We start from the raw sequence: 13850 nt of genomic DNA, 5'->3' as shown, positions 1-13850 counted from the left end.
GTGGTCCAGTTACTCTGATGTTTCTTGTTCTTGAAAACCAAACATTCAGAAGCCCCATAACCATACCTTCTGTTTGCTGGTTTTGGAACTCACTGTTTTCTTTGGTAACTAGCAAGCTGCAATTCTTCTGTATACCTCTACTGAACTCCTCCCCAAAAGAAAACACCCCACTTTTATTTATTTTAGTGGGCCAGGTGTAGAAAGACATCTTAAGAATGAATGCAAAAAACCTGTAAAAACCCTTTAGAGTCTCCTAAGCACTAAAAAACAGGATTAGACAAAGAATTATAAGAAACATTTGATATTTAGATCATTTTGCACTATTGTTTTTATTAGCATCTAGTTTAGAGTGATCATTTATACTGTAGCAACACCTAGTTGCTTTAGCCAAATCATATTGTTATTGTGCTAGCACTATATGTTTCTCAAAAACCTGTATAGGTCATTCTTATTTACAGTTCAGGGAACATAATAGAAAACAGATAAAGAGAAATAATTCCATTGTTGGGTTCTAGATGCCACTCAAGCCACTTTAACTTCTGGTATTGGAATAACAAGCTGATCAAAATGAAGTTTAAAGGAGCTTCCTAATCTCACTTGCATTCTGGAATACTAGAATAGATGCTAGCCTTTAACTACTAATGACAGTTGTGTGATGAGTTGCAGAAAGCATTTGTATTCTTTCAATAAAAAAAGGAAACAGGCAAGTGAGTGACTACAGTTAAGTCTTAGCATATTTCACAAGTGTTTACTAATAGTCTTTTTATTTATCCAGAGATGTATAGCTAGTTTTGTATCCCATGAAGCCAAGAGTTACACAAGGGTCAGTTGTGTGGTACTGAATAATGTTGTATTATGTAGCATGAGCAATGTCAATAGTACAAGAACTATAGAGTTTTAAGTAGTTCACTGGAAGTGTGCTACAAATCAATTTAGCAACTAGGTGCCCATTATAATAGGCAATCCATTCAGATTACAAGACAAATTAGAGGGATTGTATAAGCTCTGCAACTTCACTTAAATGTTACTTATTTTTATCATATATTACAGGTCTTCATAATGAGAAGAGATTGGCTTCCCCAACAGAAACATCTGCAACATTAGGGGTGCATAAGATGTCCTTAAAATTCCCATTGAAGCCACATTCAGATTTCTTCAGAGCAGGTGATTTGAATCACTAACCTGGCAAATAAATAGAAAAGTTTATTAATTAGTTTGAATTTTAGAAGATTACAGCTGAATAAAAATTACAACTAACAGCAATGACTAGTTATGGTGAAATGGTTAACAGACTTAATAGCAAGGATCTCTTATCATTAATTGGCATCTACTTTATGGGATGGACACGTGCATAGGATAATACAGTTTATGCTACACAGACAAAAGATCTTGTTCGGTTTCAGGTTTATTCAGTGTTGTTCCTGCACATAAATCCAAATATACATTTGGAAAGAACAGGTTTGAAGGAACCACCTGAAAATTTATAGCAGTTTTTAGTGTTCAGCAAAAATTGGTATTTGCTAAACAATATCAGACTGCAAAGTTACTCTTACTGTTGGTAGATGGATAATGACATGGAATAAGTCATTATCTCCGTGGCAACAGAATTAGGACTGTCAGAGGAATATTGCACATGGTTCTGCTATTACTCTTACAGGCATGCCTCGGCTTCCTCAGACAGATGCTCTCTCTGCAAGCCTGGTAAGCCCCAAGCACAAACAACCAAGGGCGGCTCCAAGACCACAGACATATCATATGAAACTCAGAAAATCCTGGGCAAAGTTTTTAAGAGTGACAAACACATGGAGCCAATGGTGAATAGAATCTAGGCACCTAAGTGCCCATGTCATTTGTAAAAGCAGGGACTTAAACACCTAAATCACTTCAGTGACTTTAAAATTTTACCCTAAGATACAGCCAGGGCTTTGGAGCTGTGCTCCACTTCAGCTCCAAGCAGAAACCTGCAGCTCCACTGCTCTCAGAGCTGCTCCGTGCTCCAGCACTGGGCTCCGCTCCAAAGCCCTGGATTCAGCTTTTAACTGGTACTAGAGAAAAAGGCACCCTTGTAGGGTGACCAGACAGCAAGTGTGAAAAATGGAGATGGGGGGGGGGGAAGGAATAGGTGCCTATACAAGAAAAAGCCCCAACAATCAGGATTGTCCTTATAAAATCGGGACACTGGTCACCCCTAGCACCCTGCGCCTCTTCACCAGGCACCAGCCAGGTTACCACCCCTCCCCGCACCCAGCCCTGAACGAGCCCCGCTCACCGGCTAGATCGTGACAGCGACCGGCGGGGGCTGGTTAAAAGCGCTTCCCACCCCGCTTTGCCCCTTCACACACCACAGCGCCGGACGGGGCTTAGTCTCAGCGAGGCCGGCCCCGCTGGCGGGTCTCTAGGGCGCTCGGGGAGGCGCGATGTTACCGAGCCTGATGGGGCACGCGGCTCTCGTGGGCCTGGGAGACAGTGACCAACCCGCTCCCCCACTAGGGCTCGGCCGTCATGCGCGGCGCGGCCCGCCCTGACCTGCTCGCTAGAGCCTCAGGCACCCGAGCTCCCCGCGGGGTGAACCGACCCCGGACAGGGCGCGGCACCACCCAGCGAGGCCCGCTGAGCTCCGGGGAGGCTCTAGGCCCAGGGAAGCAGCTCGGGGATCGCAGTCACGCGCTAAGAGCCCGGGGGGGGGGAGGGCGGGAGACCCCACGGGCGCCGAGCCCCCAGATACCTCAACGGCCTCCACCCCCCCGGCCGAGGGCGCCATAGCGCCGGCGGCCGCAACCAGGTCCCCGCCCCCGCCGCAGCCCCCGCGAGCCGCACCACGCTGTACCTCCGAGGTGCCCCGCAACGCCGGCCCCGCGCCACAGAGCTCACCACGCCGGAAGCGGAAGCAGCCAAAAATTCCTCACGCCGCTGCCGCTACCCCCCTCCTTCCTGTCTCGAGACCCGGACTAGCCTCAGCCTACGCGGCTAGTGCAGCCAATAGCAATGCAGAAGGGGCTGGATTAATAATTCAGTGGGCGGGCACATGCGGATGTGTGGCGCATTATTGGCTGCGCGGGTCGATTGACAATTTTTTATATCCACTCAAGGCCTGCCGTATGATCCCAGGCTCGGCCAATAGGGAGGAAGCGCCTTGAACTGGTGGATGGGCCAGAAAAAGTCTCTGATGCAGGCTATTGGTCACGGATGTGGATTGACAGATATTTCTGCCTCTCTGTGGGTGAGGCTATCCGTGACGTTTTGTCGCCTCTGCCAATGGGGAGGAGGAGCGGACTGGAGGTGGATCGGAGTGCCTGTGTCTCTCGGTGTAAGAAGCCGTCGCTAGGCAAGGCAGCGATGAGCGGTTCTTTGTGCTGGCTGCGCGCGGCCTCGCTGCTGCGGGGGGCCCCGCTGCGGTGGGGCGCGCGGCCCCTCAGCCAGGCCGCGGCCGGCGACGGCTCGTCCCCTGGCGGCGGTGAGGGTGGCCGAGGGTCGCGGGAGTCGGTAGAGCGGCTGGTGCGGGCGCACCCCGTGGTCGTGTTCATGAAGGGCAACCCGGGCCAGCCCCTGTGCGGCTTCAGCAACGCCGTGGTGCAGATCCTGCGCCTGCACGGGGTGCAGGACTTCCAGGCTTACGACGTGCTGCAGGACGCCGACCTCCGGCAAGGTTAGCGCCCGGTTAGCCCCAGGCGGCTGGGGGGAGGTAGACACCCCCTCCCCCGGCACGCTGGCGGGGGGGGGCCCGGCTGGGGAAAGGCAGGCACGCCCCGCCGACACACGCTGGAGGAGACCCTGTTGGGGGCGGTGGAGGGAAGGCAGAAACCTTCCACGTACACATCCTAAAGGGGACCCACGCGGGGGTAGGCAACATGCCAAAGGCGGCACGCGAGCTGATTTTCAGTGGCACTCACACTGCCCGGGTCCTGGCCACCGGTCGGGGGGGCGCTCTGCATTTTAATTTAATTTTAAATAAAGCTTCTTAAACATTTTAAAAACCTTATTTGCTTTACATACAACAATAGTTTAGTTATATATTATAGACTTACGGAAGGAGACCTTCTAAAAACGTTAAAATGTATGACTGGCATGCGGATCCTTAAAGTAGAGTGAATAAATGAAGACTCAGCACACCACTTCTGAAAGGTTGCCGACCCCTGCAGGGTTTGCTTTTCTCCAGGGGCGCTGAGCACCAGCAGCTCTCACTGACTTTAATGGCCCTATAGGTGCTCAGCAGTTATGAAAAAACAGGCCTGAAGTGCTTTCTGTGAGAGAGAAAGTCACAAGGGGATGTTATCATGTCTGTGTGAGCTGGCATCCCTCCTTGTCACTCCGCAGTGGCCTGAGTTGTAGCCCATCTGGGGAGTAGCTCAGCTTGTCAGTTGTAGAGGACGGGTGATCTTGGCACTGGGCATACAGAGACCTGGGTTTTGTTCATGACTGCTGTAGATGTGTGGTTTTGTGCTGCAGTTAACTTCCTTAGGCCCTATTGATAAGTAACCAGATCCCATTGACTTTCAAAATCCTTTGAACATTTATCTTTGTGGCACATCTGTAAGACAGAAGTAAAATTTATCTGCATACTTCACTTGGGCAATGTAATCTTAATGTTTCTAAACCACTTTAACCTCTTAACATAAGAACGGCCGTACCGGGTCAGACCAAAGGTCCAGCTAGCCCAGTATCTGTCTACTGACAGTGGCCAATGCCAGGTGCCCCAGAGGGAGTGAACCTAACAGGCAATGATCAAGTGATCTCTCTCCTGCCATCCATCTCCAACCTCTGACAAACAGAGGCTAGGGACACCATTCCTTACCCATCCTGGTTAATAGCCATTTATGGACTTAACCACCATGAATTTATCCAGTTCTCTTTTAAACGCTGTTATAGTCCTAGCCTTCACAACCTCCTCAGGTAAGGAGTTCCACAAGTTGACTGTGCGCTGTGTGAAGAACTTCCTTTTATTTGTTTTAAACCTGCTCTCTATTAATTTCATTTGGTGACCCCTAGTTCTTCAGTTGGAATGTGCACAAAGCAGTATAGATATTAGCTCAGCTGTACACTGTATTGCCTGAAAGCATCATCCTGGCATAACTTCATCCTACAGTGAAATTTTGTAGTCTCTGAAAGTTTTCCCAGAACCCATTAACACCTTGGTTCACCATGTTTCAAATTGGGATGATCCCTGAGAGTCACAAGTGTGTTCACAGGTTAAAAGGTGAGGCCCACAGAGATGACAAGCTGTGTGGCACGATTCCTTATCTTGGTCTGAGCAGCCAACCCATGTGGTTTGTTTTCTTTGCAGATTGAATCATTTTTCTTTTTTGAAAGAAAGATTCTCAATTCACCTAGACCTGTGCTCACTTTTACAGATAATGGTGTCAGTACCATATATTAAGGAAAAATTGAGGCTATAAACAAATTCTGCCATGTTTTACACACTTAAACTTGTTTATTATGGACTTTTAAAAATAACTAGAATACCTAAAACATAGTGTATGCCAGTAACAATGGAATACAAGACTATTTTGTCTATTGACTCAAAGCTATAAAATTCCTGAATAAGCTTCAGTAGGAAAATAATTTGTCAAAATCATCATCTTCGGCTTGCTAGAACACTGCTTATTATATGCTTGACTGGAGCAACAGAAAGCTGTGAAGGAATATGTTGGCTCATACGAGATAGGCAAGGCTCATTATCTTCATCCCACTGAATCCAGATCTTAATTTGAGTTACATTACACTATGTGCTCTGTTCTGTTTATGCAAATTATTTGCCATCCTCCAGGCTCTTACAAAATTCCAGTGTGGTCTCTAGGTTTGGTGAAATTTGGGTCAGAGGTGGCACAGTTCAGGTTATGACTGAATGACATCTCCTTTTGGTTATAAACTCTTTACATCTTGTCAGTTGCTTTGCAGCTCTCCTGATTTTAAACAGCCATTGACACTTCATCACAATAGTTGCCTCAGGAATTTTGTGAGGTTATCAGGAAAATTATTAATGGAATGTGAAATGGCCCACAATACGATCTGTCTTAAGGTGTGATGGACACTGAAAAAGTTTGAGAACTCCTACCACAGTACATCAGTTCACAGTGTATCAGCATTGACTGCTCAGGATTTTTCCTTCTTTTGGTAAAGTATAAAATATGCCTTCTCAGGCCCCAATAACATGCACAAGAAATATTCAGGGAACACTCTGCCATCCCGAGCAACCTAGAAGCTAGCTTATGTGAAAGTATTTGCGCCTGTTTTACTGGATCTCCATTTCTAGAAGGTTGCTAGTCTGATCACGTGAAACTTCTTTCTGCTTGCTTCCCTTTTGGACATGCCTAGCTAAGTGTTAAGGTTTCATAGGGTTACTTGAGTATAGTGATTGTGAAGTGGAATATTTTTGCCTTGAAAGCAGACTTGCAGGTGTAGGGAATTAGCAATGCTTACTATGAACACTTTACAGCAAGTTTGTTTTTGGTAGGATAGGAATTTAATACTTTATATTTAGATCTATCAAGTGGATGATTTCTTTCTCTGCACCCCCATTTTCCCCTTTACTTCTTGCATTTGGGCCTCTGCTGTCTTCTTTTCATTTAGCTTTTAGTTGAAAGGTTTATATCTGGTCTTCATTTTTATTTTATTTTTTTCAAATTGCTTTTCAGTTTCATGACTTAACTGTAGTGAGATGTCATGGTTAAAGTAAAAAATTACTACCAAAAGGTCTTTTACATTATATTCAAACTATCTTATTTTAGTTATTGGTAAACTTGAGATTTTAGGATTGTGCTTTCTGGAAGTCTTTATTAAACTTTAAAATATAAAAATGTTGTAGCTCTTTCCATCTCTAAAGTAAAATGATTTGTTAATCTTATGATTTAATAGAATGAATTGGTAAGCAAAAAATAACATGCAGCTGGGTTTCTTTCATGAACCTTGAACAGGTCAGTAGTTCATTGCGTAATGATCCACAGAGTTTATTTATTTAAGCTCTGGGATTGGATCATAGGTATGCAGCATTGAAAACAATGTTATGACATTTTACTTGTTTTCCCCTTTTGTAATAGGACAAGTTGGTGCACTGTACATCTAGGGAAGAATGTTGATATGTTCTTAATATTACACTTAAGGTTTTGTTCAACATTGATTTCTCAGGTAGTATTCTCATTGTTTTCAGTGGGAGTTTTGCCCAAGGAAGGGAATAAATAGGGAATGCTGAAAGAAAACTGACAGTAGGGAGTAAGGAGGGACACCAGACTTTAGGGGATGGAACTACAAATATGAGAGAGAAAAGAATTATTTTGTTAGACACTTTCATCTGAGTGAAAATAAAACATATCCTAGGTAAAGGGGCTATTAATAGTTAAAATGGTGCTTTAAAATGTAAGCATATTAAAATGTTATCCATAACAAATCTTAAGATGCAGTTTCTAAAGAATTAGTGTTGGTAGAATTAGCTTTCTGTATCTGCATTGTTGACTGTGCAAACCATAATCTCTCACGATTGGAACTCAAACACTTCTTTTTCAATCTATATTTTAGTATGGAGGTGAGTAACGAGAATTGGTTAATCTGATTAGAAATCAGAAAACAAAGCACTTATTGAAGTAGAAATTAGTTTATTATAGCAGCTAAATGAGTAAATGGCTTGGATAGGTCATGTTCTTTCAAGTGGAGAAAACAGTCTAAGATTGTTTAGCTTGATACAGTATCATCTGGGAGGCACCTTTAACAGCCATTAGGAATTTTCCATAATGTACACTTTAGATAGCACTGTTCTATTGTAAAAGTCAAATTTGTAGTAATTATGAAACACAAAAGGTCCTATAATTTTTAAAGAACTTTTAAGGCACAGATAAATCATAGATTTTAGGTGAAAAAGTCTTAATTTGACTCCATTGTTTGACTGCAATTTGGAGAACATAGTCTCTTGCATACAGATATATCTGCTATTAAGTTGGTACCTTGGTTTATTGTTTCTGTTAAAGAATTGTGTTTTAGAAAATACATTTTTACATTTCTGTAAGATGGGAAAACTTAATCTTTCCATGTTGTGTACTACTTGCTCTTAATATTTTTCAGTCAATATTTTGTTACCCTGCACTGTCGGGGGACATCTACTTATAGCAGTTATTTTCAAACTGGGGTACATGAGTTCTTGTCAGGGGGGTATTCAAGGAAAATCCTGTAATGGCGGACAACGCATTTTATTTAGTAACACTTGGCAATCTAATTATTGGTATATTATGATCGTCTCTCAGATGGGGGGATATGATAGACTACATTATTTGGAAAAGGGTACACAGTCTACAGAGTTTGAAAACCACAGACTTAGAGTATGGTCTGGGATCCTAATTAATGACTGACTAAGGATGAGCATGCAGTGATATGGTTATTTGCATTTTAAAGTTAAGAAAGTGAACTGTTAGGTTTGCAGCATTTTGGTATGATATTAAAGTTACAAACGGCATGTATAAACTCTTTCAACAGCTGTAATAATTCTTCCTTATCTTTCTGAGATCCTTTAACTGTAACTAGCATCAACAAGTAATAATGCTTGGCATAAGGGTATTCTGTTATGAAAAAATGTGACTGGTCTTATTTAACCTCTAATGTAAATAATTAAAAAAATTGTTTAGTCTACATGGCTTTTCATAAGGGTTAATTGTAGCAGACTACGTATTTATTTCTTAACTTGTAATGCTAAGCACATTTTCATAGTGTGTCTTAGGTGCATGTTACATCTTGTGCCCCTCCCATGAATTTCAGTGTCTGCCAGTAAAAGATAAAGCACTAAGAAATTCAAGGACTGTTAGAGGACAAGTTGTCTAGCAAATGAATTTGCAGTAGCAAATAGCGCTGTATAAAGGCAGTAAGAATGTATTCCCTACAAGGAGTTTTAATAATCCTACAGAGGATACTGTAATTAAATTCCCCATACAAACATGACTGGACACTGATTTAAAGGCTCCTGATTTTTTCGTTGGCCAAATAAGTCACTTTAGTACAGTGGTTCATTTTATGGTAAAAATGAGAAAGTAAGCAATTTTTCAGTAATAGCGTGCTGTCACACTTTTGTATTTTTTATGTCTGCTTTTGTGAGCAAGTAGTTTTTAAGTGAAGTGAAACTTGGGGGTCCTCAAGACAAATCAGACTCCTGAAGGGTACGGTCGTCTGGAAAGGTTGAGAGCCACTGCTTTAGTAATCTTCTCTCATCCCCAGGAAGCAAGCATGATACTTGTACAGCTCCTGTTTAAGAGTCACAGTTGGAACTGAACTCGGGTCTCAAATTTCTAGCTCTAGGTGGGAACCAAAAAAGTTTAGTGGAATGTGGTTAATTCTGATGGCTCTTCTGCCATAAACAGGACCCACAGCCTCAAAGAGAAGGAACTGAGAGTATTAAAAGCTGCATGCTGAAGCAATGCCTCTTACTTTTAATGAATTCCAGTATATTTGAAAACAACAGATTTAACCTTTTTTAATTTATTTTCTGGTACAGGAATTAAAAACTACTCCAACTGGCCTACCATCCCTCAAGTATACCTTAACGGTGAATTTGTTGGTGGCTGTGACATACTCCTCCAGATGCATCAGAATGGAGATCTAGTGGAAGAGCTTAAGAAGTTAGGAATCCGCTCTGCACTTTTGGATGCAGAAAAAGACCAAGACAAAAAATAAACCAAGCAAGATATTTCATTTTAAAAGATGGGACTATAATAAACAAAACCTTTGACAATAACTTATTACCAGAAAAGCCTTACATGTTATCTCAAAGGAGGCATCTTTTTGAACTGACACTAACGTTTGTTTATCAGTAAACAAATGGTAGCTCACGGTACAGGTTATTTGGTATTTTGGTTTAAGGATATTCTGTTGTGAAAATTTGATTATAACCATTGCACTGTAATTCAATGTCTGTGGAACTGAAGTAAACAAGCAGCCTACTTCTACTTGTGTCAATTCTTCTTGCCTGAGGCAGGAGTAAAAGAAAGATTGTAGAATATTATTTTTATGGCTCATCTGTGTATATCACTTGGCTAATGCTTTGATATATAAACCTATGTAGACAGTGTTTGTAGCTTTTTTGGTTCTCTTGAAAACACTATCAAATAACTGCTGTCATTCTGTATGAACACTTGAAGGTAGGACTTCTTGGGAACCTGTAAACTTGTGTATTGGTTACCTGCAAATCTGTTTCTAACAAACTGGAGGAAAACAGTCACATGAGTGATCTATGAAATACACCTTTATTCCTACAGCTATAAATAAATACATTAGTATAAACAAATGATACGTTGTTCATTATTGCTTTGTTTCCCAGACTGTAGGTTGTAACTACTGATGGCTTTTGGGAGACTACTGGGAGTTGTGATTAAAAGGTTTTAAAGTAATTTATATTGTACCTCTGCCAAAAATGGCCTCGGTTTTTACACTTTGTGAAATTTAAGTCTCTGTTATCAGTGGTCAGATGTGGAAGTTCTATAATTCTTCCTTATAGAGAGTGGAATAACTTGAAAACCCTGAATATAATCTTATACTACTTGTCAGCAGCTACATTCTTTAGCTTTACGCTGACAAATATTCATTCCTATTTGACTGCTGTGCCACAAAGAGTGTTGTCTTCAAATATGAAGTAAACAAATGAACTGTTTCTTCTAGGTACCAGTAAAGAGCAAGGGAGGGGATCTACTGGGCAGATGGCAGAATTGTTTGCTGGATTGTCTATTTTCTGTGAAGTGTCAAATACCGGTGTTTCTACAAATAAAAAAGGTCATACAGTATATCTGGAGAAAAAAATAGCAAATTAAAGTTAGTAGTCCCTCAAGAACTACTGCTATTTAGTTTTATGGGTAAAAGCAGCATTTATCCATGGATTGAGCAAATGATCTGAAAAATAATTATCCTGTGATTGTATGATTGTCTACATTATTTTGATTTATCATAAAGTTTCTAATGAATTTGATTATTTTTGTTTTGAATATTATTATTGAGCATTCTTTCACTGTGTGATTGACAGAAAATGTGTTTTTTTGTTTTGTTTGTTTGAATTAAGAAAATTCTGAAGGGTGGGGAGAATTCAGGGCCATAACTTTGCAAATTAGGAATGAGCAAAATGAGAGTTCTGGAGTATAAGAGTCCATTTCAAATCTTCTGTCTAGGTGCTTCTTTGAGAGGTAGCTCAAGTGCAGAAATCATGAAAGTTAGCGAATTCTTCAGTGAATACTATTATATTTTACAGTAAGCTGACTGTAAATATGCCTAATTCCATTAAGGAAATAGTGAAGAAAGTATCACCATGATGAAATACAATATTTATATCACCTGCTTACAGTATAGTGTATTGTGAATTTTTAAATTGTACTTTGGGCTAAGTACCTGTGGCAGCTTCTCTCACTAAGTAAACAAGTGATTATGATGTTAAATGTTCATAGTGGATATTTGAATCAGTTTTTTGAGTACACTAAAGCATGCCTATTTTCAGATGCTCTTTCAGATCCTCGGTTCTGTTCTTAATACCCTAAGGATGTAAAACCATAACACTTCTTGGTCAATATCTCTAAGTAGGTATGGAACTAAAAGTGAAATTTAAGATAGAGCAAGACAAATGTAGCAATGAGTATGTACTGTGTATAAACACCCTTAGTTTTGTCTCCATAGCTTCCCCTTTGGTTAGTTTATTTTGTACTGTAATAAAATAGACTTAAGAGCAGCTATTTGCAAATATCAGTCATGTAGAATTCTAGGTGGGTGAAGTCTCAGTTTGTGTACCACATTGTATTCATGAAGTGCACCCTACTAATTTTAAACACTTGAATGTCAGTTCTGTGTACTTCAGTCTTAACTTCCTTACTCTAATATTATACATCCAAAAATAGCTTTGTGTACATAAAGCCTTTACAAACTATCTTGTTTTCAAAAAGAAATATTCTTAAATGCTGTTTTTACTTCCTCCTTTTCCTCTGGGAGATGTAAGTAGTTTTCTCCATCACATGCTAACATCTAACACCCAAGCTAGCGATATTATTTTTCATTCTTCCTCACTTTGCTCCTCAACTGTTGCCCAACCTAATTGTTTGAAAAATACTCCACGTTACCTAACCTGCTGAGGAAAATATTCATGCATGGTAGGTTTTCAAATGTTTATTCAAACAAATAAACCTCAGAGCAGCCCTGTAACTCAAGTATATAACACCTCTGTCTTACTGCTAGTGTTTCTCTTTTCACGTTGATTAGAGGTGTTGATCTTACGGCTTCCATAGTACATGAGTATACCAGGGGAGGCCAAACTTACTGACCCTCTGAGCCCTATACAGCATTCTTCAGAAGTTCGAGGGGCGGGGCACCCCTGCTGGGGCACAGGGTTTCAGCCACGTGGGAGGTCCCTGATGGGGCTTGGGCCTTCAGCCCTGCTCCTGCTGAAACAGTGAGCCCTGGCAGGTGTTCCCTACGAGGCTGAAAACCTGAAACCCAACCCCTACCCCCACCCCTCGCTGCAAGGCAGAAGTCCTAAGCTTTCTGCCCTGCCCTCTCTCCCCCTCCCAATCTGGTAGGTGGAGAATGGAAGGGGTGGGGGGGCTCAGCAAGCCACACTTTAACTGTAAAAGAGCCACATGTGGCTCATAATCCACAATTTGGCCACCCCCGGAGTATACTATTGTCGACCAACTTCAGCAGCACCCTGGTTTTCTGACTTCCTTCTTCCATTCCATAGAATGTAGCTTTTATTATTGAATGGCAACTTTCTATAGTATGTGGTAGATTTTAAGCAGGCTTTACTGGATAATTCAGTCAGTTACCTGCTCTGAGTGTGTTTGATCAAGTTAGTGAATGAGTAAGAAGTCAGATGACTAAAATGAACAGGGTCAAGGTCGCCGGTATATCTTGCTGCCAAAAGTAGGAATATAAATTGAGAGCTGTAGATCTGCCTCCTATCCTCACCCCCTTCCACCACTGTTCCTTTTAGTCCACAAGTGTGTCTACATGGTAAGACTACAACACACTACTGCTGTAGCGCTAATGCAAGTGTTGTGGGAATGAGAGACTCTAGTCACAGCATTGCAGGGCACCTGACTTTAGCTGTACATATATGTTAACTAGCACTGGTCCTATTACAGATCCCTGGGGCCCCCACTATTTACTGCTCTCCAGTGTGAAAGCTGACCATTTAATTGCATTTATGTCTCCCTTAGCTCCCCCAGTTCAGCAACTCTGGTCTCCAAAACTCAATTCTCTGGCTCTGAGGGGCATGTAGTGCATGCCCCCCCCCATGCCACTTGCCCACAAGGCAGGTAATCATACATGGTGGTGTCCGTGCAAAAAACTGGATAGCCCCCACTCTGCTGCTGGACAGCCTTATTATTTTGGGGGGGCGTGGGGGTTGTTTGTTTCTTTGTGGAGGGGGTGGCTGTTTATTGGCCTAAGTTTAGATCTTGGGCTGATCAATGCTCTCCCTTCATAATAAACATGCTGAAGAGCAAACACTGTGACTCAGGTTAAGATGAACTTAATAGATGTATTAGGAATGGCCTCAGGCTAAGGCTTCTGAGATAGAGACTTATGTCTTTATCCTAGACTAGAGGTGGGCAACCTATGGCCTGCAGGCCACATGCGGCCCACAGGACCATCTTGCCCAGCCCCTGAGCTCCTGGCCTGGAAGGCTGGCCCCTCCCCTGCTGTCTTCCTGCCCCGCAGCCTCAGCTCGCTCCACCGCTAGTGCAATGCTCTGGGTGGCACAGGGCAGAGCCTGGCCTGACCCAGTGAGCTGCACTGCATGGTGGCATTGGCTGTAGCGCTGCCAGCCACCAGTGCTCCAGGCAGCTTGGTAAGGGGGCACAGAGCAGGAGGGGGTTGGATAGAGGGCAGGAAAGTTTGGGGGATGGTTG

General features: G+C 42.3%; 1 protein-coding gene, 1 long non-coding RNA gene and 1 other non-coding gene across 3 annotated transcripts; 1 reads left to right on the top strand and 2 right to left on the bottom strand.

The window, feature by feature from the left end:
• Positions 1 to 745: 745 nt before the first annotated feature.
• LOC123368669 lies at positions 746 to 3457 on the bottom strand. The gene is made up of 2 exons (XR_006578861.1): positions 2828 to 3457; positions 746 to 1182 (listed from the first exon to the last, which is right to left on the bottom strand). It is a non-coding gene; the product is annotated as an uncharacterized LOC123368669 (long non-coding RNA).
• On the bottom strand, positions 1480 to 1749 carry LOC123370566. The gene has a single exon (XR_006579463.1).
• Positions 3332 to 10930, top strand: GLRX5 (glutaredoxin 5). Its single transcript, XM_045013657.1, has 2 exons — positions 3332 to 3646; positions 9467 to 10930. Exons 1-2 carry the CDS (start codon positions 3337 to 3339, stop codon positions 9643 to 9645), a joined length of 489 nt encoding a protein of 162 aa, XP_044869592.1. The 5' UTR covers positions 3332 to 3336; the 3' UTR covers positions 9646 to 10930.
• The last annotated feature ends 2920 nt before the right edge of the window (positions 10931 to 13850 follow it).

The sequence above is a fragment of the Mauremys mutica genome, chromosome 4 (assembly GCF_020497125.1).
Source record: "Mauremys mutica isolate MM-2020 ecotype Southern chromosome 4, ASM2049712v1, whole genome shotgun sequence".
NCBI lineage: Eukaryota > Metazoa > Chordata > Testudines > Geoemydidae > Mauremys > Mauremys mutica.
This window is presented reverse-complemented; position numbering and strand designations above follow the sequence as displayed.